This window comes from Molothrus ater, chromosome Z (genome assembly GCF_012460135.2).
Source record: "Molothrus ater isolate BHLD 08-10-18 breed brown headed cowbird chromosome Z, BPBGC_Mater_1.1, whole genome shotgun sequence".
Classification (NCBI taxonomy): domain Eukaryota; kingdom Metazoa; phylum Chordata; class Aves; order Passeriformes; family Icteridae; genus Molothrus; species Molothrus ater.
In genome coordinates, this window is record NC_050511.2 from 12921764 (window position 1) to 12946175 (window position 24412).

Consider the following 24412-nt stretch of genomic DNA (forward strand, 5'->3'; position numbering starts at 1 on the left):
CACTGTTTTCTCTCCTGCTTTCTTTTGTGATGTTTAATCTTGGGTACTCAGAGTCTTTAGAGTCACTCATGGTGGGCAGGAGGAAGGTAAAGAATGTTCCAGGGGACTCTTCCAGATCTGGACTGCCACTATGCAAGGGACTAATCTCATTGATCTGATGTCATCTACTGTTTCTGTATTTCCAAACTACTCAGCCCTCCTATATCTTTGTTATTAACTGTTTCCTTATATCTTGCTTCCAAGGGGATCTTCCAATGTCTAGTAGTATAACTAAGTTAACGTGGTTACCTTTTCCTCAAAGAGGACACTGATTTCTTTTTGTTTTCCCAAGTTATCTGCCTTTTAAAATGATACCTCTTTGAGAACTATCCTTCCTCCTTATTCCAAACAAATTTTCCAGTAATTGTCTGCGGGGTTCAAAGGTCACTGAGGGAGATGGACAGGTAGGTTCAATGACAACATAATTTCATCAGCCTTGTTTCCTTGTGGAATTTCTGCTAAAATCTGGATGGTAATATGACAATTCTTTTGTCCTTTTGTAATGTGCCTCTGCTTTCTCATAAAATCTTTAACTCATTGATATAGTCAAGAAACAGTGATGAACTCATAATAGCTCTAGTGAAGCTGCATGTCGTCATAAACATCTTGGTCATCTGTGCCATGCATTAGAGGTAAAACATAGGGCTGAAATAAATCTCCAAGGGCATTTTGCTGAAGATAATGACTCTTCAAAGTTCTCCTCTAACAATATACCGTCAAGCAAATGATGCTACATACATTATTCTTGTAATTGTGCTGGATTTGAGTTCTTGAAAATCAGTTTGAAAACATGCTAGAAATAATTATGAAAAAACATTAATAAAGAGACACTCCATTGACTAACAAAGATGGCATATTCATATTCTAGTTACAGCAACAGATAAGTAAAAGATACAGCTACTGTATCAGCACATCTCTGGTTATATGTTTATAGTTTATTACTTTGTTTTGATTACAGATCATTTAAGCTGCAGGTACTTTTAAATCACGCCATTACAGTGTCCTGGTGTAGATAGCTGGCCAGCAGAAACTGTGATTTGTGGAACTGGTTTGGAATCCATTAATGTTTTCTGAAAAAAGATGAAAAATAGTGAAGAAGTGATACGAGATAGTAGCTACAACATATCTATTTGGTCAAAATTTAAAGGAAGTTTTACTCCCATAGCTCACTAAGGTCATGATTTGATTGTGTCCCAAATATGACAGTAGTATAAAAGAATTGTAGTGAAGAACCATCTGGACACAACTGTGTGCCATGTGCTCTGGGATGAGCAGGGAGATTGGACCAGATGAGCCACTGTGGGCCCTTCTGACCTGATCCATTCTGAAACTCGGTATGATTCTGTGAAGAAGCCAAATGATTAAGGTTAATATTTTTTCCTATGCCATAGCAGAGGAAACATTGGTGAAATGTGCATGTCATGAATAATCATTGTGGTGTTTGCTCTCATGGTTGAAGTAAATGTTAATGATACAGTGCAAGAATAAAATTAAGCTGCTTATGAGGTTTGTTTTTATTTTAATAACACCAGCTTCATTGAATCAAGCAAAGGCTAACTTCATACCCTGAATTTAATAAGAGGACAATAATACTGACCTAGGAGTAGGGAAACACATAGTAATATGTTCCCAGAATACAGAATCACAGAATCACTAGGTTGGAAGAAACCTTCAAGATCGTCGAGTCCAACCCATGCTCTAACACCTCAAGTAAACCATGGCACTGAGTGCTACATCCAATCTTCTTCTAAACATATCCAGGTATAGTGACTCTACCACCTCCCCAGGCAGGCCATTCCAGTACTTTATCACTCTTTCCATAAAAACCTTTTTCCTAACATCCAGCCTATATCTCCCTTGGTGCAGCTTAAGACTGTGTCCTCTGGTTCTGTCAGTGCTGCCTGGAGAAAGAGACCAACCCCACCTGACCACAGCCACCTTTCAGGGAGTTGTAGATGGTGATAAGGTCACCCCTGAGTCTCTTTTTCTCCTGGCTGAACACCCCCAGCTCCCTCAGTCGTTCCTCACAGGGTTTGTGTTCCAAGCCCCTCACCAGCCTTGCTGCCTCCTCTGGACACGCTCAAGAGCCTCAATGTCCTTCCCAAACTGAGGGCCCAGACCTGCACACAGAACTCAAGGTGCAGCCTCACCCGTGCCAAGTACAGGGGGAGAATGACCTCCCTGGTGCTGCTGGCCACACTGTTCCTGACACAGGCCAGGATGTCCTTGGCCTTCTTGGCCACTGGGGCACATTGCTAGCTCATGTTCAGTTGGCTGTTAGCCAATACCCCCAGGTCTCTTTCCACCTGGCACTGTCCAGCCACAATAGTTTCCAATCTGCAAAAATTGATTCTTGAGAGACTTCCTGAGTGAGCCTGATTATCTACCTTTAATAACCTTCTATTTTTTGTGTTGAGGTTTTAAAATGCATACTTACTTTTGGTATGCCCATTGTGTGGGCATACCATTGTGTTTAAAATCAGTCTGTTTAAAATCTACCTCTTGCTGGTTTATTTAATTTGTACTACTTATATCTGTCCTTCCAGATCTGTATCATATTCTTCTCTCAATGAAAGTTTCAAATCTGCTTTAACACTAGCTTTGATGGATTTCAACATTCTATTTATCAAGTAAGAGACTTCAGTCTCCTAAACTGTCTTAATATTTTCTTTCCTGGAAAGTCTCTTCCGTCTCCTTAAGACATAAGCTTTTTGATGGGTAGTCTGACTTGAAATGAAATCTGGTTTTTTTTGAGGACTGTATTCTTAGTCTATTCTTATCCAGAATTCTATTCTAATCCTGAGTTCAGTAATATAACATTACTTGTCAAAACATTCAAATACAAATCTAACAATTCATAAATTCAATAAACAGTGGTTGGTCAAAAGTAGTTTCAAATCACAGATTTAAGTGAAATATGTAAGTGAACTTACCCATCACTTACTCAACTGCATTTCTGAAATGCCCCAAATATTGGCTGAGCATTTATTCTAAACTGCAGTAACATATTTAAAGAGGCTGCTTACCTGGTTTTGAGGAGCATAACTATTTCCCTTCTTCACAGGGCCGTTTTTCAATGCTTTCTCCCTGGCATGGCCTGCCACCAGGTCCTGGTGCAGGATTATTACACTGGCGAGTTCGAGTGCTCTCTCCATTGATGCAGGTGGACCAGGCAGTCCAACAGCTCCAGCCTCCATCAGTCACAACTGATATGAAGACATCATACAGGATTAGGCCATCTACCTCTTTCAAGGTAGACCATGATTCAACTCAGTTATGGTGATTCTGCAGATCATTGCAGCCTCCTGAGCACAACCCATCACAAAGATTTGACATTTAAAAATGCGTTTGTCAGTGGCAGTGCTTAAGAACCCTGGGCTTTCAACATTTTTTGTCATGCTAGGAAACAAGCTCTGAGGTCCATTTTGGGTACCTGTGCATTACAAACCTGGCCCCAGAGAATGAATTTACTGCACAGTAAATTTTTTTAGTTGTGGAACTGCATTCTTTTCCCTTTCCCCCAACCTAATATTAAACTAGCACCGTAATTGTGAAACATGATCATGTGCTAGCAGACACCGAGCTTTTGCAGGAAACTGAAGACAAAATAATTTAAGACTTGGTGAGATTGCTTTTGCCTGAAACTGGTTTACCAGTACTGCACAAGACTTCAATACTCTGTACTTAAATGAACTTTGTGTCACTCTAAGACACAGTAATGTATGTGGGACAATGAACTTTAAATTAGAGTACCCTCTTAATGGAAAGAACCCAGCAACTTACCTTACCTTCCATATGTATTTGACAGCAGTAGGTATAAAGGAATGCTATGTTCTTATGAAGGCTCATTTTGTCAGCATATTGTTACAACAGATATGTTCATTTTAGTTTAATTTGAGTATTTACTCACCTTTCACTAATGTAGATTTGGGAATTTGACAAGCAATTCCCTTAAAATAACTGGAGCACAGGCATGTACAGACTCCATCTACCAGCACAAGGGTGCCTCCATTTTTGCAGGGTTCACATTTGCACACACTGTATTCGGAAATGTAGTCATCAATTGCCCTTTCCAAATTTTGTTTCTTTAAATATGCATCTCTCATCTTAACTGGAACAAGTGTATGTATTGGAGAAGGCTGTAGAAGGAAAAAAGCCCATGCATAACACACTCTTCCAAAGTTCGGAATCCTTTTGATATAACCATCACTAGAATAAAAATCTGAAGAAACAGTTAAGATAAAGGCAATGTGTGAAAGTTCATTATAAACTTGGAATCTCTCCTCCATCATAGAACAAAAGCTTTCAAACTGTAAAAAGCCACAGCTTTGAAGAAGCTATACTTACCCTTTGCTGTATCACTACTGGAGCATCAACCAAAGATTTAGCCCATTCTATGTAATCCTCTACATCAACTGCTTTGGCTCCTCGTAGTAACATTTCTTTGATTTTAACTGAAAAGTCAATCTTCCCTCCCTCAACTAAGGAAAGGACATCATCAATGACAGCATTATCATTCACTTCTGCTGCAGAAAGAAAAAAAAAGAGGGTGAAGCAGGTTGTTTAATGTCCATGCATCTGGAAGAACAATTGTCCTCCTAGTGCAGCCAGTCCCTCTTTGTAAAATGATTATAGAGAGAACTCTTGGTTGTAGCAGAATTCAATATCTCTTTGCTTATACCTCTTATGTGGGAGGAAATCTTTAATTTTGAAATTAAATTTGAAAACCCTAGAAGGAAAAGAAAGGATAGGACAAACAGACACATTATGGAGATCACAGTCCTTTGAGATGAGCAAAAGATAATGAGTAATTCTACTGTATCCCCTGAGCTAAACCAAAATAGGTCAGGAATTAGAATAGTAGGAGCTTTTGCTTCATAATTAAAATACAAGAGCAGAGCACTGAAAATAATTCCCTTTCTTATGCACTAGTAGGAAATATCCTTCCCTTTTGCAATTTTTATTCCACGTGAAACAAAGCCCATCTCCAGACACTTATGAGGAGCTGAGGGCAACAATGACAGACAGGGGAAGACAAACAAAGTAATCAGAGAAAGGAGCCCCTGCTTTGACTCCTCCCAGGCCTGTTCCAGCAGAGCCATTAGCCCTGTAGGATGGGGCTGAGGATGAATCAGCAGCAAGATGAGTCAATGGAAGGGCTCTCTGGATGCAAAGAATGGCATTTTGTGATTGCATTAACTTAAATTCTTAGCATATATTTACAGGAGTGATGTTGAAAAAATAAGGGGGGTTCAGGGTGGCTTTGGGAGGAGCAAACTTGAGAAAATGAAGGGATAAAGGCAAAGAAAAGGGGACTGATTGCATATAGACAAATGACTGATCTGTGAGCTACTGTGCTGTGTATTGCCCTTCATCTTTGCAGTCAGTCCTGGCCTACCATTAAATTCCATTCTAACTTTTTCCTAGGGTGAAGGGACTCTATTCTGTGTGCATGCATGTGTATAGAGCCCTGTGTGCCAGCAGCTAGAGCTGGACGAAGGCTGATAGGCACCTGGTGTTTGTGGTGGCAACCCCTGGAGCAAGTGACAATTCATATGCCAGGGTGTCAAGCCAGACTAGCAGGTGAATATAGGGTAAGTGGCTTGGGAGCCAAGTACCAGAGCAGCTGCTGCTTTGGCTTAGATCTGGTGGCTTTCCATGATGCAGTGACAGCAGCAGTCAGCAAGGGACAACCAAGAGATGTCATCCACCTGGCCTTCTGTAAGACCTTTGATATAGTTCCATGTGACTGCCTTATCTCCAAATTAGAGACATATGGACCTGAAGGATGGACTTATTGGTGGGCAAGAAACTGGCTGGATGGGCAAAGCCAGAAAGGTGTGGTCAATGGTTTCATGTCTGGGTGGAGGCTGGTGATGGGTGGTGTCCCTCAGGGCTCTATTTGGGACCAATTCTCCTCAGTATCTTCATCAGCAATAGAGTGGGGTCAGGTGCACCCTCAGAAAGTTTCCAGACGACACAAAACTGAACCATTAACACAACAGAAGGATTGGATTCCGTCCTGAGACACCCAGAGAAACTTGAGAGGTGATCCCACAAAAACCTTATGAAGTTCAGCAGGTCCAAGCGCAAGGTGCTACACCTGGGTCAAGCAATAGTGGGCCTGAGCACAGAGTGGGAGAAAACCTGTGGAGAGCAGCCCTGCCCAGAAGGGCTTGGGGGTGCTGTGGGTGAGAGGCTGCACATGGCCCAGCTATGGCACTCACAGCCCAGAGAGCCAAACGTGTCCTGGGCTGCATCCAGAGCCCCGTGGGCAGCAGGGCAAGGGAAGAGATTGAGCCCCTCTGCTCTGCTTTCATGAGATCCCACCTGCATTCAGCTCAGGGGTCTCTAATACGAGGAAGATGTGGACCCTGTGGAGAAAGTCCAGAGAAGGCCGCAGAAATGGACAGAATGATGGAAGACCTTTCCTATGAGGGACAAGCTGAGAGAGATGGGGTTGTTCAGCCTGGAAAAGAGAAGGCTCTGGGGAGACCTCATTGCAGTCTTCAAATACTTGAAGGGGACTTATAGAGAGGAGGGCAATATTTTCACTTGGTTAGATACTCGCAGAACAAGGAAGAGTAATTATAAACTAAAAGAGAGGAGATTTAGATTAGATGATAGAAGGAATTTCTTTACTCAGAGAACAGTGAAGCAATGGAACAGATTACCCAGAGAAACTGTGCCTTGTCCCTATAAATGTTCAAGGCCAGGTTGGATGGGGCTCTGGACAGCTTGATCTACTGTGTTGAACCCCTTTCCAAAATCATGTGCTGGAACTAGATGATCTCTAAGGTCTTTTCCAGCCCAAACCATTCTATGCATTTCTGTCTCCAGAGTGAGACAAGTGGAAGAGCTGGGTACTGGGTTTATATGCCAAATACTGGAGAGACCTCACAGTTCTGGGTTTGACTGAGATGTTTTCTCTTATGAGTGCGCTTCTGTCTAAGGCAACTGGAGGTAAGATGGTCTAAGGGCCAATTGCTGGATCGACTGAGCCCCTAAGGCCAGTCCCTGGAGACATCCACAGTGTGTGTATCTTGGTGTGCATCAGAGAGTCTGCACCAGCAATGGGAGTGGAACTGTGGGCCTGGTGTTATGTATCTCTGTTGCTAACAGGACAGGCTAAGGATGCAGTTGCTGGTTCAACTGGATATTTAAGGTTAACTGCTGGAGTTATCTGTACTGATTATATATAAATATTGTGAAGGGACTGAAGGCATGTGTTGCCTTGGACAAGGTGGCCTCCAGAGGACCCTCCCAACCCTCAACTTCCCTGTGATTCTTTGATATTGCCCACTGAAAGACTTCTCTCTGATTAAATGGAGAGGAGAAAAAGATGAAACCATTTGTACCATTTGTGTTTGCCTGAGCACTGTCTGTATTTCGTCTGTATTTATTTGTGGCCAGTGATCTGTGTGTGTGTGTGTATGCATCATGCTGTGTTCATGTGTGTGCAGGCTGGGAATGCATTCTCAGGCTGTCTTGACTTGGGAGCATGGAAGAATGTGAATCTCACCTGTAGTGCTCTACTGGATTTGTCTTTCCCCTGACAGCAATAACTATATTGATTATTCAGGGGAAGCAGCTGGTATTATCTTTTCTTAAGCAAAAGATATACTGTAAATCAAGAATATACTTACATTTGTCCTTCCTATGAATATTTTTACATTTACCACCATCAACATTAAAATTGGCTTGTATGTTTTCATATGCAATATTGGCACCTAAGTGATAGCCAAGGCATTTTTTTACATCATCTACAGTGATTCCTGGAAGTAGAAATAGGTAATTAGATGGATTGAATAAGCATAAATAACAAGATATTATTATTCTTACAGAATACATTTCAGGCCTATTGGAAATGTTTGTGGCTTTCCTCTTGCCATTTATCTTTTACTTTTTCTTTGTCTATCTAATGAATATGAGGATGACTGTAATTGAAATGCCTGAATAGATGCAGGTGAGATCTCTAGGAAAATACCAAAAATGGATTTCTGCTTTCTTTATCTAGTAGAAAGCAGGTTCAAGAAAATGGTCCATGAATTTTTTTCCTTTTATTACATTGAAATTTTGTCTTTTGCAGTTGCTCAATATTTACTTATTTTATATACTAAATTACTGAATTCTCTCAGTCTCTCTCTTCTAACCTCAATTATGTTTCTCCACTCCTTTTCCCCATAAAATTAATCAAGGCCACTGATCTCTTAAAAGTATGCTTTTTCCATTAATTCTAATCTACCTCTACCCACTACTGTTTCCAACATCTCCTTTCTCCTTATTGAACCCAAACCCAATATCATCTGCCACTTCAGCACCGTGTTCAGAAAGAATTTTGTGTAAAACCAGGACTTAAAAAATCCAGAACTACAATCTCGAGGTGATGAACAGACTAATAGTGGGAAATGAAAGTGACATATTTGTCCTATGTCCCTTTTCATAGCCTGAATATTTGATAGTAATATTGATATTGGTGATGCAAGCATCAGGTACTGATTTTCTGATCTCCAAAATCAATGTGAGAATTGTCTTTTCTCACTTTATTCCCGTGTGATCACTTTAATCCAGCACAAACCCACATATATCTGAACTGCACATGAGGGAAGATAAAATTTCTACTTTCCTATTTTAATGAGGGCATGGAATATTCCAGTGAGAATGTTGAGAACTATGAAATCAATTTCAACACACTCACATACTCTATGTGGTTTCTAGAAAGCACTTAAATTTATTCCTTGTATTTTGTCACCACCATACTTGTAGAGTGATTGTACCACAAAAAGTTACCAAACAGGATTTAGGGTTTAGGCAGGTTTTCTTGTCTTTGGACAAGATCTCTTGAGAATGATGCAATTATTGCTAGCGTGTTCATGAGGTTTGTTTAAGGTTTCTTTGGCCCCCTCAGTCACAGACTTAAAACAAAATTTGAAATAGTTTTGTTATGAAATTGACTCTTTTCTCTCTAATCTCACGTAATTCTATAATCTCACTGGTGTGCCACAAGCAGCATGCAATAAACTGCACTTTCTCAGTATTTTTCCACATACACAGATCTACCATCACATGTCTCTTTGAAAGTCTGGGAACTTGGTCATAGCAAGGCCAACAGAAAGCATACCTTGTCGAGACATAACATAATCATCCAGCACGTAAACAAGTTCATATTTTCCTCCTATAGTTCCAGAGACTGCATAGTGGGTTCCATAGTCTTCTAGGAATTTAAAATACTCCCCCTTGTCATATTCAGCAGGCAGAAATTTTAAATCATCAAGGAAACTATCTGTGAGACGAACATCACGACTCCGAATTTGGAACCTTCCCAGCTGAATCTGTCCTTTTACATGCAGAAAGGTTTGGTTCTGAACGCAGGGAGAGAAAAAGAGAAGAGAGTGCCATTCTAGTATGCAGCACAGCACAAAAATCTATTCTGTTTTACTTGTAAAGAAGCTGCAGCACTTTTCAACATGGCATTTAATCTAGCATTATGGAAACGGGACAAATTTGTTTTATAACAATTAGAAAGCTCTCTGATCTAAACTGAGGAAGCAGCAAGAGAGCTATTTTAGTTCTTCCAATTTAGAACTCTTCCTTTATTTCAACAAGGCCTTTGTGATCTATTTGACAACAGGTGTCTTGAAGCACAATACCTACTGAAAAGTGGCTTTCTGACTTTTGTAACATTGAAAAGTAGTTCTACATGGCTTGCTAAATAGCAGAAGCTGCCCACTCAGGTCAGATGGAGTTTTCTCTTTGTTTATAGTCAGAGCAGACCTAAGTTCTCTCTCTTTTTGGACCACTTCCCTGTTATTCTCAGATTGTCAGAAGGAAGGGCACAGCTCCAATTAAAAACAAAAAACCCCAAACCAACATCATAAAAGGAAAATTAATGAGGGAAAAACCCTCCATATTATGTATTTGAGCCATACATACATTGTAAATCTAGATATAACAACTGATATTTTTGTAAATTACACTCCAGGTGATTTTATATCACATTCTAAATTAGGACCTAGCTACTGCCCATAACTTGTGAAATAAAATCTTATTAAATAGTTGCACTTAAGACTCTAAGAGAACACATGCCTTCTAAACTCCATTATTATTTGCAGTATTTATGTGACTCCCTTAATAATAGTGCCCAATAGGAGGTATGTGAAAGGGACCTTGCTACTGACCGTTATGTTATCCAGCACTGTTAAAAGGATCTTAAACTGGGATCTTGACTCAGATGCTGCTCAAGACTGGTAGAAATCTTCAGGTACCTAAATCACTGTCAGGAAATGTTTGTAGGTGCAATATTCCTGCCAACCAGCATACACAGTTTCTTGCCAAGTGCGTCCAGACACCTCCAGGATTATGACTTTAACTTTCAGGTGGGCCCTAGAGGGTTCTCATGCAGGGACTTTCACTTCACTACCCTGGAGCCCTGTGACTTTGCAGTGATAGAACTCTTCTTGTGACAGGTTGTGACTCATTCTCTGATCTCTCAGCAAGAATTTGAGTCCAAACTCCTATCACAGACCACTAGACTATAAGCAGACATTAAAACCCCCTGAGCTATAGTGCTTGATCTTTTACATCTTTGAAGATTCATGGTTTGAGGTTGAAATAGTTTGTTTCCATCCCAGGAAAACCCATAAAACTCATTTTTTCTCCCTGCAGTACAAAGGCAATGTTGGTTTCAGCTTATCTTTACTGTGCCGATCTTTGTCTTCAGCATTATTTCAATTAATCAGTGATAAAACTTAGTTTCACTTTTCCTTATATCTATTCAACCTCCAGAGCTCTGAATGGGTCCTAGGCAACAAGACTGATAAACTTGAAAATATTAATTAGTTGAGGCAAATCTAGTATTCCTTGCACATGGAGCACTTCAGCTCTATGGAGTTGATATGCCTTGTATATGATGGCATATTGGAGTCACAGACCTTGGCACAAAGTGTGGAAAATTGTAACCTGATCAGTTGATTCCATTGGCACACAGCTGCTGGATTAAGCCATAATGTTGTGTTCTGCTCATTTTAGCTGAGGAAAAAGTTAATTTTCTTCACAGTGGCTAGCATGGGACTGTGTTTGGGTTTTTTGCTGAACACAGGTTTGATAATGCAGAGATGTTTTTGTTACTGCTGGACATTGCTTACACACAGCCAAGGCCTTTTCTTTTTATACTGCTGTGCTGGCAAGGAAGTTGGGGCTGCTTGGGAGGTTGGGGGATGCACAGCTGGGACAGGTGACTCAAATTAATCCAAAGGATTTTTCCATACCTTATGACACTGGCTCTGTATATAAAACAGGTTAAAGAAGGAGGAAAGGGGAGGGTGTTTGGAGTGATGGCATTTGTTTTCCCAAGTCCAATGTACATGTTATAGAGCCCTGCTTTTCTGGAGGTGCCTGAACACCTGCCTGCCTGTGGGAAGCCATGACAGAATTCCTTGTTTTGCTTTGTTTGTGTGCATGGGTTTTGTTTTCCTGTTAAACTTCATCTCAACCCCAGAGTTCTCTTGTGTTTACTCTTCCCATTATCTCCTCAAGCCTGCTGGTGGGGGAGTGAAGAAGCAGCTGTCTGGGGCTTATCTGCTGCCTGGGATTCAACAACAGCATGTCTAACATCACTTTTTGTAGTCTATTTCATTTTGACCTCACTAAATGCTAACTACTTCTTTACTATCAAATAAAATGGGGTAGGGTCTTTCCACTGTTTCAAAGGCAGGTAGAGGTATGGCTTATGTACAGTCCCAAAATGGGCTTGCTTTTCTCTAGGCTGTCTACAAGAACATTCCCTTCAAACATGCTGTGGGGAAGTGCAGGATAGGCATTGCTTATGAGACCTAGCACTGACTTAAATTGTGCCAGCAAGTTAGTGAAACTGTGGATTATCTTTATACCAATGCTAGTGCCTGTTCCCTATAGCCCTGGCTAGTTTATTAGTACACATGTACTCACATATCTGAGATTTGGCCTTTTGGTCATTATTCCTAAATTTTTTTTTTTTTTGCATTTATGTAGTATAGGCCCCCTCAGTGGCAATTTTTCATCACAAGACTTATCCAATTTGCCCACATTGCACTAGCTCAGAGCTGCTCTTTAATCAGGATGAGACCAGACATCTTGATCCTTTCTAACACCAAGCCCCTGATGAAGATGAGGGTGCTTGCTAGTCAAAGATAAACGGTGGAAAAAAAAGATACTTTGAGTTGCCAATTGGCTGTGACTGAAATCTTAACCCTATTGTCACTAGTATTTCATTAAAAAAAAAAAAAGCAGCAGCTGAGTAGAATACTTAGATTATTATTTAACAACAATAACAATTTTAACACTGCATAAACTGTACCATTTGTAAAATAGTTACATTAAAACCTTTAAAAGAATTAATCTCACCCTTTCTGTGTTACTTTGCAGGATGGAACTAAAAGTATAAATCTTTCTGTAGTCATATGTGAAATTTCCTCCTAAATTAGTTTTGTTGTTCGCAGCAGTAGGTGTGTATTTCAGAGAGGCACCAACACTAAAATATTTCTGTTTTCCTATGTAAACCTCTCGTAACATCTTCACACGATCATGGTAGTACACAGATGAGAAAGTTGTGTCTGCTTTTGTCTGAGAAAAGATAGAAAAATGGTTGTATGAGAAAACAACAGGCAGTAGTTGAAAAATCTGTGTAGCACTTTAAAGCTTTACTTGTGACAGAGCACATCAATGCATTTTCTTACAGCTCTTTTTCCTTTTAAACCAAAACAAATGGAAATAACATTCCCTCCACAAACTATCTCATTGGGATCAGTTCAGTGGTTCAAAAGTGAACAGAAAGCTGCAGTGACCATAATTTAGTGACTATTAAATCTCAGCATGTAACACTGTAAAAGTAATTTATGTGTGTCAACAGTCCCTTTACACTGTCTACAGCTTCCTTGTAAGGGAAGAGGAGAGGCAGACACTGATCTCTGCTCCCTGATGACAGTGACAGGACCCGAGGGAATGACCTGAAATTGTGTCACGGGAAGTTTAGTTTGGATATTGAAAAAGTTTCTTCTCCCAGAGGGTGGTTGGGCACTGGAACAGCTCCCCAGGGAAGTGGTCACAGCACTATCCTGGCAGAGCTCAAAGAAGCGTTTGGAAAATGCTCTCAGGTGTGACCCTTGAGGTGTCCTGTGCAAAGCCAGGGGCTAGACTCAATGATCCTTGTGGGTTCCTTCCAGCTCAGGAGATTCTATGATTCTCTGTGAGGAATAATAGTCTCTCCTAAAACAGAGTTAAAATTTGCTAAAAGCTCCTGACTTCTGAAATAAGTCAGAATTATGATTCAGCCTTCTTTTCTTACAGCAAATAATAACTAATCCAGTTATTTTATTATACTCTAGCAGAACATCACATTTTAGCAACTGAAAATTGTTATACATCATAACCAAACATAACCAGATATCTCTGGGTCAGATTTACTCATTTCAGGAAGGATCTTGTTTAAATTGTATTTGTTTTATCAAGTTCCTACTTACAGTAATTTAGAAGGCAAAATTGTGCTCTGATTTCTGAAAAGTGTCTAACATTTTTTTCAACAATCATCAACATTTTTGGTGTTCAAACCTCACTGAAAGTCATAGTCTGAAACTTAAAAGCCTAACAATTTTTCCCCAATGGGACAGAGAAAATCATCACTGGCTAGAAAAAAACAACTAGGACCAGAATATTGTATTATTATGTCTGCCTTTTTATCAGAGGCTTTTACAGGTCCTTGAAAATGTATCTTATTTTGTCTTCTACCTAGTATAAACTGGGTATCGTAATCCTTTCTGTGCATCTTCTGTTCATTTCTCCTGCTCATGTTTCAAACATTCCAGAAAGATAGCTCCATTTATTGTGCAAAGGTTCAGCACAAAGATGTGGGAATTTGTCTGGCATAACTGAGCTTAACTGCCGAAGTAAAGGATAACATAACCTCTTTTTCTTTAGCACAAGCTTGAGCCTAAAAAGCTGCTGTCTGGCTCAAGAGATATGCTGAGCCTTCCAAGAGTATTCCAGGAGCTGGCATTCAATTAAGCACATGATATCTTGCAAAGGATTTAAACTTACATCGTAAATGAGAACAGCCACATTCCACGGCTTGCGGTAGTACATCCGTGTGTTCCCATCACGCACCCGCTCACAAAGACCATTGAAAAAGTCATTGTCAAATGGGCTGGCCATTGGTTGCATCCCTAAAACATTGATTCTACAAGAGAAATACAAGAGAAGTTATACTCAAAAGAGAGTGTGCCAGCACACGTGATCTGTAGACTGGAAAAGCTGTATTCTGTCAGAAATGGAAACTACAGCTGTGGAACTGGATCTTGCTCCATCCAAGCAACTTGTCTCATCTCTTGTGGCTTTTCATCTCTGTACTGGAGATAGTTACATATCTTGTAAAGTTCTTGAAGGATCATATATGAGAAATAAACAAATAAAAGTCATTAAACCTCAAACACGGTGAAAACCTTAGGCATAAAAGGAGGTAAAAAACTTTCTTCCTTACCAATATATTTGTAAGAAAGAGCATTTGTTCTTGACAAGTACATCTGTGAGAAAGCATTCCTTGTAGACTTAAAATGTACATATCAGCAGCCGTATGTATTTTTAATAACAGTTTATTTGCTGGTAGGCGCTTGTTTATCAAGCGTGTACAACATCCATCAAATGTTTAGAAGGAATATACAGCTACTCCTAACATTTTCTCTTCTTGCAGGGTGTGATTTAGTGGAATGGCAGCATTTCCTGGAGTATAGAGAGAAAATCTAAACCATTACAAAACCAGGGAGGCAGGCACATCAGCTGTATACCTCTATGCATCTATATACTGATGTACAAGAAATACTTCCAAAAATAACTCCTTGGAGGATTCTGTATAATTTATTCGCCCTCTTGTACATGATTCATACATTTCAATCTTTTCAGTATTTCCAATATTTACATCTGGCAAACGTATGTTCACCTTTCTGAGTGCAGAAAGTGGTAAGCAAGCCATCAAAGTCGCCAGATTAGTATCATTACTGAATCTCTATAGAACACTTTTTCATGCAAGATTTTAGTAACAGATTGTAATAGAAGCTTCTAAAATTGTATTTATGCTTAGTTTACTTCCCCATGCTAAAAAACCAGCATTTTTGCTCTTGCACAGTAAGAAATTAAATTAAAAGGATGTATAGTTTTCATTAAACACATCATTAAACTCTGGTGCAGTAATATACTTTTATCTTCTGTTCAGTTTGGATTGCTGCCTTCTAACTCTATTTGTAGGTAAACAATATGTCACATTTTCTTTTTGTTAGAGATGAAAGAAATCCAGCAGGATCTGAGAACAGAAAGATTAATTTTCTACTTAGATTAATGATGAATGCTCCTGTAAACAACAAAGATCAGGACGTGGACAATGAAATACTGGAAGAAACTGGGCATAAAGTGTTGTTACAGTAAGGCATCCCATTATATAAATAGTCAAGAGATATTTTCTCCCTTTTAGACATGCATTTTAATAAAGTAATTGACAATTACTGATTGGTTGTGAAATATCATTAGAAACAAATCTATACACCTCTAAAATTTACATTTGAATAAAATGTAAGTTTATTCATGTGACATGTATGTGTGATTCTGTTTACTAACATTATGACCCATTTACACTGTCTGCAGTGCATATTACACTGCACGTTTTATCCTCACAAGTATACAAAATAAAATGGTAGTTAAGTGTTCTTGCAAAGGCTACTTAGCATTTCTGAATACAAATGCTACTATGATTCATATTCCACTTTTGGGAATGTCACTGTGACCGAGTTTTTTCAGCTGGCTTTGGAGACAATCCCAAACTCTTCACTAGGCCCTTTTACTACATACCCATGTCCTGCAGTCCTGCCAACTTCAGACACATCAATGTCATGGTTTCGGCATGGTGACCGTGGGTCAGATTCACAGTCATCTTCATCAGAAAAGTCTCCACAGTCATTATCCACATTGCACACAAGTCTTTGCTTTATACATCGACCTGATCAAGGAATAAAACATTTCCTGAATGCACTTTTATCAAGATGGACTTTAAATGGCATCCTCAGCTACTCTTAATAAAGATCTTCCTCTATGTATTTCTACTGCTGTCTTGAGGGATTAAAATCCTATGCTCTGCCACTTTCAAATGAAAAAAAACTGCATACTACTGTTATTTGTAAGTTAGTAGGATGACTGAGAAAAGTAAGTTGCAGGAGAACTGCTGTTATCTGAAGAAAATCTTTGCAGTCTAGACTGTTCTATAATAAAGTTCAAAAGCTTGGTTGGTTGGGGTTTTTTATTTGTGTTAAGAGAATACAGGGAAATATCAATTCAACATCAACAAAAATTCTTTCTAAATCATTTAAATTGTTGCTGTTTGGGCTATATTATTTGAATAATATGGACATGTAGTGTCCAAAACTCTAGTGATTTGTGCCCTAAAGCAGCAGGGAAGTAGTAACTTTCCTGAGTTTACATATGATGTAGTTTTATAAAGATGGTTGTTTTTTTCCCTACAGGATTTAAAGACTTTAGTAAATTAGCTGTAGCATAATAAATCAACATTTTGATATCATCAACCTCACCTGTAAATGCCACACAATCTCTGTGAACTAGTAGGTAAAAGTTTACTTTCTAATTTTTAATTGCTTTATTTGCACGTTTCAGTGTTTGACTTAAAAGCAATACAAAAATTGGCTTGGAACTTCAAATTCATTTACCATCATTGTGTTTTTCTTTTGACTAGTTTTTACTCCTATTAGCTTTTCCTACTTTATTTTGATTTCTGCTGAATCTTGAGCACTACATTTGTATGCCTTGTATCACTTTTCAAATTTATATCTTATTTTGGATCTAGATGCATGCTGATCTCCAACTAGCATCTATCATGCCAGTTAGATTGGTGGACATCCACATCCATTCTGTTGAGATTCCTTCACTCCTAGCTTTTTTTTCCTGGTGATTTTTTTTTTTAAACCTAGTGATCCAGTAGGAAGTGGGGCAGTTAAGATAGAAGAAAGGATGTGGTCAGTATGGTGCTTCTCACCATGGAGTAGAAGCTACAGAAGAATTTAAATTAGGTGCAAATTAAAATGGAAGATGAGAGGAATGTACCGCTTGTTAAGGGGTTTTGCTGCTGTGGTTTTGGCATTTTGGTTTTGAGCCCACCTGTCCATGGACTGTTTTTAAGGGCTAGGTTGAAGCTGATGTAACTTATTCACAGAACTAAAATGTGGTTTCTGAGTTACTGCTTTACTTGCTATGACATGAAAACAAAACCTACCTGAATTGCACTGAAAGTCAGCACCACAGTTTGGTTCTGGGTCTTCAGGACAGGCTTTGCTGGTTTTACAGGTTTGTGTGTCTCCTAGGGTGTCCAGGCATGCTTTTCCACCAAACTGCCCAAATCTTTCAATACGTCTGGAGCGAAACTTGAAAGAGAAATAACACTATTAATGCTGCTCAGAGAGAAAAGAGAACTCTACCAGAACTTATGGGTTTCCAGCTGAGCTCAGAGCTTTTCAAAACTAAACCTCTTTGGTGAAGTTTTTGTTGACAATCCACAGGCAAAATTAATAAATAAAATAACATTGAAATAATAATTATGATTAATAATACTTAGATAGTATGCAAAGATGCTAATTTTCATTATTTAGTTTACTAAATAGTGTGGAAATAAATAATTTATATTTTCATATATATTTTCATATATGTTTTCAAATTTTTGATTTTTTAAAGCCCTAAAAGAACTCCCCTAAGAAAACAAAAATTTTCTGCGGAAAAGAAATTATGGTGGGGTTTTTTTTGTTTGTTTTTTTTTGTTTGTTTGTTTGTTTGTGGAGTTTTGTTTTTTTTTTAATTTAAAAAGGGAAGAATGTTTTGAAAAATAAAGTTTTAAGCATAGATACTTTCTACAAAAGTTTTTTATAGATACTTTCTATGAAAAACCTTTTTGAATGAGAACACTTGAGCAATATTTCACAACTGGTTGTAGTATTCTCTTACTCTATGGCTTCAAATCTGACATTATTGTGGGTTTCATCAAATTATGAACATACATAATTAAGAGCTGAAATCTGACACTTTCTGATAACCAACAGGCATACAGACATCCCTTTGGTTGTGACTTTGGAACAAAGACTTCCAAGTTCAGCTTACCCTTTGATTGGTGCATGGGTCGCAGGGCCCCCACGCGCTCCAGCTGCTCAGTTTGCAATCTATTGGAGATGGAGCATTCAATTCCCTTGTTCCCCTGTGGAAAGATTTTTATGAAGAGCTGTCAAACAAAACATTCCAGTACAGTCCTGGGCAGTATACTAAAATCACATGTAAGTTTGTATTTAAACCATAGACTAATATTTTGGAAGCACCTTCAAGCGGATTTCTGTTTCACTTTCATAGCAGTACTTAGATGTATCAACAGCTGCCTAATCTTAAATTCTTTGGTGGTTTAAAATTACATTAAAAACAGCTTCAAAGACTTAATAAGCCAGGTCTTTCTTCCTTTTTTAGATCTTTGTGCATACAAATGCTCTTCTGGTGGGTCATGTTATTGAAGAGAAAGAAGCAATAATACGCAGAAAACATCTGCACTTTCCTATTCAGAGAGTGGTTGTGCTCCCCAATATGTGAAGCTAAAGACTCACACACAGCAGCACATCTCAAATGGATGTAGCACTTCAATACATGTTAGCTAATTTTAGCTAATTGACTTTGATGGTGTTGCTCTTAACCCTGCATAAAAGCATAAATGCCTTCCAGAATTGAAAGAAATCTTATTAACAAAGGTAATGTGATTAACTTGGTAATGGGATAACTCATATTGCTAGAAAAAACAGACATGTTTAGCTTCCTTACTATTGTTCAGCTTGCCAAGTTGAATACTTTTGCAGCTAGGCCTATTTTTCTGAGAGTGACTTGTCATTTTGGTGCTCAGTTTTAAATATAATCAAACTTCCAGTTCTCAGTACATGTAAGGCCATTACTTAATAGAAATCAAGTTTCTTTAAAGCACCCACTGGTAGATATTAAAAACTGACGCATTATAGCATAAACTTGATTTATATCAAGTTTAAAAGCCAAGGCTATTACTTTACTGGTGATCTTATCTTCAGAGGTAAATAGCAAAGGAATAAAGGAGCATTGAAGTATGAATTGCCTTTTTTACTCTCAGTAACTTATTCCAATTTGGCTTTACATGATGATTATTCATTCTCTGTGAAGCAATTCTCTCTGCATCTCTCCAAGTTAAGGCTCTTGCTTTTGCTCTACAATGGGACCTTCCTTGCTGAGCCCAGCTGGTTGGCAGATCTGCAGCTCCTGCAGTGTGAGGTACCAATGGGTTTTCACTGCAGGCAGGGCATGCCCTCTGCTCTTTGACCTCCTTACATCATACAAATATTGCAGGAGTCCAAACAAATGTAATCTGATTCCATAAGATTAAGAAATCTGCAGTTTGGAGAACAAAGACATAGCAGTAGGTCCAACTTTCTGGTGCCATTTATTCTACGTTAAGTTTACATATGCACAAAGTTGTCATTGAGAAAATGAATCTACCTCTTTTCAGCTATCAAGCCTTAACCAGCTCAGGGATCACAGACTTGCCCAAAATTTTGCCATGACAGCTATTAAACATAGAAATAGGCTACCCAGGGAAATGGTAGAATGTCCTTCCTTGGAAATATGCAACACTATCATCAGGACTCCTGGATAAATTAATCAAAAGCCCTGTTTTGAACAGGTGATCTCCAGAAGTTCCTTTCAACCTAGACTTTTCAATGTATACAGCAGTTCTGTGAAATTCTGGAAAGTTGTATTGTATTTGAAATTTGATGTAGCTCCCTAGCCTCTTCAAAACTAACTCTTCCATCCATAAATAGGTCATCTTACAGGTACCCCATACTAAGCAAGTAATCCTTAAAAAGTTCCTGTGCAGTTTTCTATGTATTTCCCACCACTCAGCATGACAGTATCATCAACAGGGGGGAAAATGAGAATTTTTCCCTGGTAAATGGATGAGAATCAGCTTGTTCCTTACTGTATCTCCAGGATGCCTTTCCATTTTCTTACTGATGAAGGACTGAAAACCTCTGAGTAACAATATCTATTCTGGCATCTTGGGTTGAAGACTGACAGGTTTTCCTTAAAGACAGTAGAAGTGAGAAACGTTAGATGCTAGACCTATAGGATATATTGACACATCTGATGGGGCACCTGGAAGCAGATAGTTATCTTATTCCTAGCAATTACCAAGTATTCTGATGTTAGACAAATTTACATTGAAATATATTTCTGAACTGTTACATTATTGCTGTAAAAACAGAGCCAAGAACCCTTACAGGCAATAAGGATTAATCATGGAAAGCAGCCATGTGCCTAAAAAAGCAATCAAACTCAAGCTACCTCACATCCTAAAGATTTTCCCAGATGTTGTTGTGAGGCATTATTTAGAGTCTAAAGTAAAAATCACAGGCAGAAAAGACTGAGTTGAAGTCTTCAATGCAAGTGGAAGCCTTGCCATCAACTGTCTGCAAACTAGAACTGATGGTAGTCTCTGACTTTCAGGTAGCAGTATTTTTTCACATAATTAAAGATCCTTTTCCAACCTAAGTGATACTTACATTTATAATCCCAATTAGCAATTAATAATAATCACAATTTAGCAACTTTACCAAGAATATTCATTGAATGATGTACACACACCCAAGGGCCTTCTCCAGCAGTGTGCATGAGGTTCACATGATTTGCTGCAGATTTAGCTTTAGGGTTTTGAATTTACTTGAGGTTAGATAAACAAAATAAAAAAAAAATCAGAAAAATCTCATTGCAAATTATTCATAAACTCTGAAACACCACTAATGCATCCACTATTATCTGGGAAATCATTTGGACATATTTTCAACAACATTGTTTAAAAGAATCAAGATACTGCAAAAATTTGCAAACCTCTCACCTCCACATTAAATTTGAAGAAAAGGTGTTACAGGAAAACCACATTGAAACAGATACTAAGTTGCTAAGTCACACAATTTAAATAGGAGAGGAGGTAAAAATATTTCAGCTACTGAAGAACATCACTGAAGGTGACAGTTCAGAGCACGAATTTCAGGGGTGGGCATGGAAATCAAAATACCTTCTCTTCTGTTCTTTATTGAGAGGTTTCAGAGACAGAAGAGTACTCTTTGGAAAGCAAAAGCCATTTCACAATCAGTACACACAACAGTTTGCACCTTGTCTTGGATTGCACAGTACACTCTAAACACCTGCAGGCCACACTGCTCTGGTGGTTTGTTATTGAGTCATAGTTCAGAAGAGACTTCACTGCTGACTTCATCAGTTACAAAAAGGATGACTCAAAAAAGAGTCTTGATTTGATAATTATCACTCACCAAGAAATAAGGCACATCTCTCTTGAATTTGAAGACATTATAGCATCACATGAGAGCATAACTTTGTCAACAGTAATTGCTAGCACCATCTTCAAGCTGCATAGCCTTGGGTATGCTGGGAAGCCAAGCTGCTGGCCAATGTTTCCTGATGGGGATTCTCTCTAATAATCAAATCTTCTGTCTGGACCATTTCTAACTGAGCATGCTAAACCTGTGCTTTAATTGGATCTGAATGTTAAAATAAAAATGACCATCAAAACAGAAGGAGCAAGTGCTTGCCCAATCTAGTGGCCTTCTATGGTGGAATGTCTCCATCAGTGGACAAGAGAAGGGCTGCAAATGTCATTTATGTGGACTTCTGTACAGCCTTTGACATGGTCCCTCATCACATCCTTCTCTCTGAATTGGAGAGAGATGGATCCAATTCCATACTGATAGATGGATAAGAAAGTGGTTTTATGGTAACATCCAGAGGTTAGTGGTCAATGGCTTGGAGTCCCAGGGACATGTGTGACAAGTGGTGTCCCTTGGGATCCATATGGTGGTAAGTGTTATTTGATATCTTCAATAATGACACAGACAAAGGAATCGAGTGTACCCTCAGCAAATTAGCAGATGACACCGAGCTGAGTGTCATCTGACACTTCTGAAGAGTGAGATACCATCCAGAGGCACCTGGACAAGCTGGAGAAGTGGCCCTTGGGAATCTGATGAGGTTTAACAAGGCCAAGTGCTGGTGCTGCACCTGGGTAGGAACAACCCCACTATCAGCACAGGCTGGGCATGAACAGCCCAGAGCAGCCCTGCCCAGAAGGGCTTGGGGGTGCTGTGGGTGAGAGGCTGCACATGGCCCAGCCATGGCACTCACAGCCCAGAGAGCCAAACGTGTCCTGGGCTGCACTCAGAGCCCCGTGGGCAGCAGGGCAGGGAGGGGATTCTGCCCCTCTGCTCTGCTCTGCTCTGCTGAGACCCACCTGGAGCACTGCATCCAGAGCTGGGGTCCTCTGAACAGGAACAACAGGGACCTGTCAGAGAGTCCAGGGGAAGCCACTGAGATGATCAGAGGCATAGAGCACCTCTCCTGTGAGGAAAGGGTGAGAGAACTGGGATTGTTCAACCCGGAAAATAGGCAGCATAGGAATGACCTCACTGCAGCCATCCCATATCTGAAGGGAGCCTACAAGAAAGATGCAGAGGGCCTTTTTACAAGAGCAAGGAGTGACTGGATAAGGGGGAACAGATTAAAAGAGAGTAGGTTTAGATTAGATGTTAAGAAGAAGTTTTCTGTTGTGAAGGTAGTGAGGTGTTGGCACAGCTTGCCCAGAGGGGCTGTGGATGCCCCATCCATAGAAGCATTTAAAGCCAGACTGGATGGAGCTTTGAGCAGCCCTGTCTCATGAAAGGTGTCCCCGTGCTCAGCTGGGACTCACAGCACAGACAGCCAAACTTGTCCTTGGCTGCATCCAGAGTAGAGGCAACCTTCAAGATCATCTTGTCCCCACCTTCCTGCTGTGTGCAGGGACACCTCCCGCTAGACCAGGTTGCTCAAAGTCCTTCCCAGCCTGGATTTGAACACTGCTAGATCAGATCCTCCCTGGGCAACCTGTTCCAGTGTCTCACCATGCCTACACTGAAAAACTCCTTCCTAATATCTAACTATAACTGCCCTTCATTTAGAGTGTGCCCATTACTCCTCATCCCATCCCTGTAGTTCCCACCACTCCAGGTACCCTGTAGGCACCTTCAGATACTGGAAGGTCTGAGAAATATAAGGTCTCCACACAACCTTCTCTCCTCCAGGCTGAACAGCCCCAACTTTCTCAGTTGTTGCTGTAGGGGAGGTGCTTCAGTCTTCTGATTAACACTGTGGCTTCCTCTGGACTTGCTTCAACATATATCAATTATAAGGCCCACATTTTTTCATCACTTAGTTTTGACCATTCTTGTGAATGACAAATTTCTGGTGTAGCAGCTCTTCAGTTTTTTTCACATGACTATTTGGTAGGGACCAGGCCTTCCTTCTCTGTGGCAGCAGCTCTCTGGCCACAGAGGGCAACAGACTACTTGCCTGTGTTTTCCTGGGGGAGGCTGTGAGAAGATCAGAGGAAAGAATGAGTAACAATTCTTATCTCCACTTGCTGCACCTGTTGTTGTGCATATGTGGAATGTGTTATGGACATTTGTTTACCAAAGGGTGATTTCTTAACTGGACACTGGATAGTGTTCTGAGGGATTGACCAATTAGGTCAAAGCTGTATTGGAGTGTCTGTAAGGGCTGTGAGCTTCTCAACAAGTATAATATAATATAGTAGAATAAAGCAACTGATCAGCCTTATGCAATCATGGAGTCAATGCTAATTATTACCCAGCTGTGGGCCTGGGGCAACAGTACTCCTCCTAGCGATACTTGCAGTGAAAACACAAAAGCTGTATTTCCAAAGATTAGAAATAGGCAGTCTAGAAGACTTTAAATATTAAGAGAAGTACTGTCAGCACAAAACTGTTCAGCTTCAGGAAGAAATAGATTGAGATTAGGTATTTTCACACAGCATGCAACAGAAAAAAGGTACCTGAGCTTTACCTGCCTGCAAATATATGCCTTCAGCTGCTTCAACAGGCACCTTTATTATGTCACATATATCCAAAATAAAGAGATAAATCATTGTTATTTGACTCCTCAAAATACAGCAAGAAGTAGGGCTTTTTTTATAGGATATCTGAGCAAGGTACCATTAGAAATATCCACACTGGATGTTTATGCTCTATGTCAGAGAAATGAAACAGTGGAGACAGCTGCAGAAGAAAAGGAACACTTACCTTCTGCTTTCCTGCCAAATTGAGGCAACTGTCTCCACATTGCATAGTATGGCTATAAGCTGCAGAATAACATGCATGGTTCTCATTTTGTAGGTAAGCAGACTGGAACTATTGTGACTGAATTTGTAGTTTATTTATTTGTTCCTTTAGTT

The 24412-nt window shown here is 39.6% G+C and overlaps 1 protein-coding gene across 1 annotated transcript; it reads right to left on the bottom strand.

The window, feature by feature from the left end:
* Positions 1-965: 965 nt before the first annotated feature.
* C9 (complement C9) lies at positions 966-24346 on the bottom strand. Its single transcript, XM_036403591.1, is given in 12 exon segments — positions 966-1109; positions 3066-3245; positions 3950-4178; positions 4387-4565; positions 7686-7814; positions 9161-9401; positions 12421-12639; positions 14110-14248; positions 15907-16054; positions 17339-17486; positions 18214-18331; positions 24261-24346. Coding segments are annotated over 11 exon segments (1797 nt in total). The 3' UTR covers positions 966-1109; positions 3066-3084.
* Between the last annotated feature and the right edge of the window lie 66 nt (positions 24347-24412).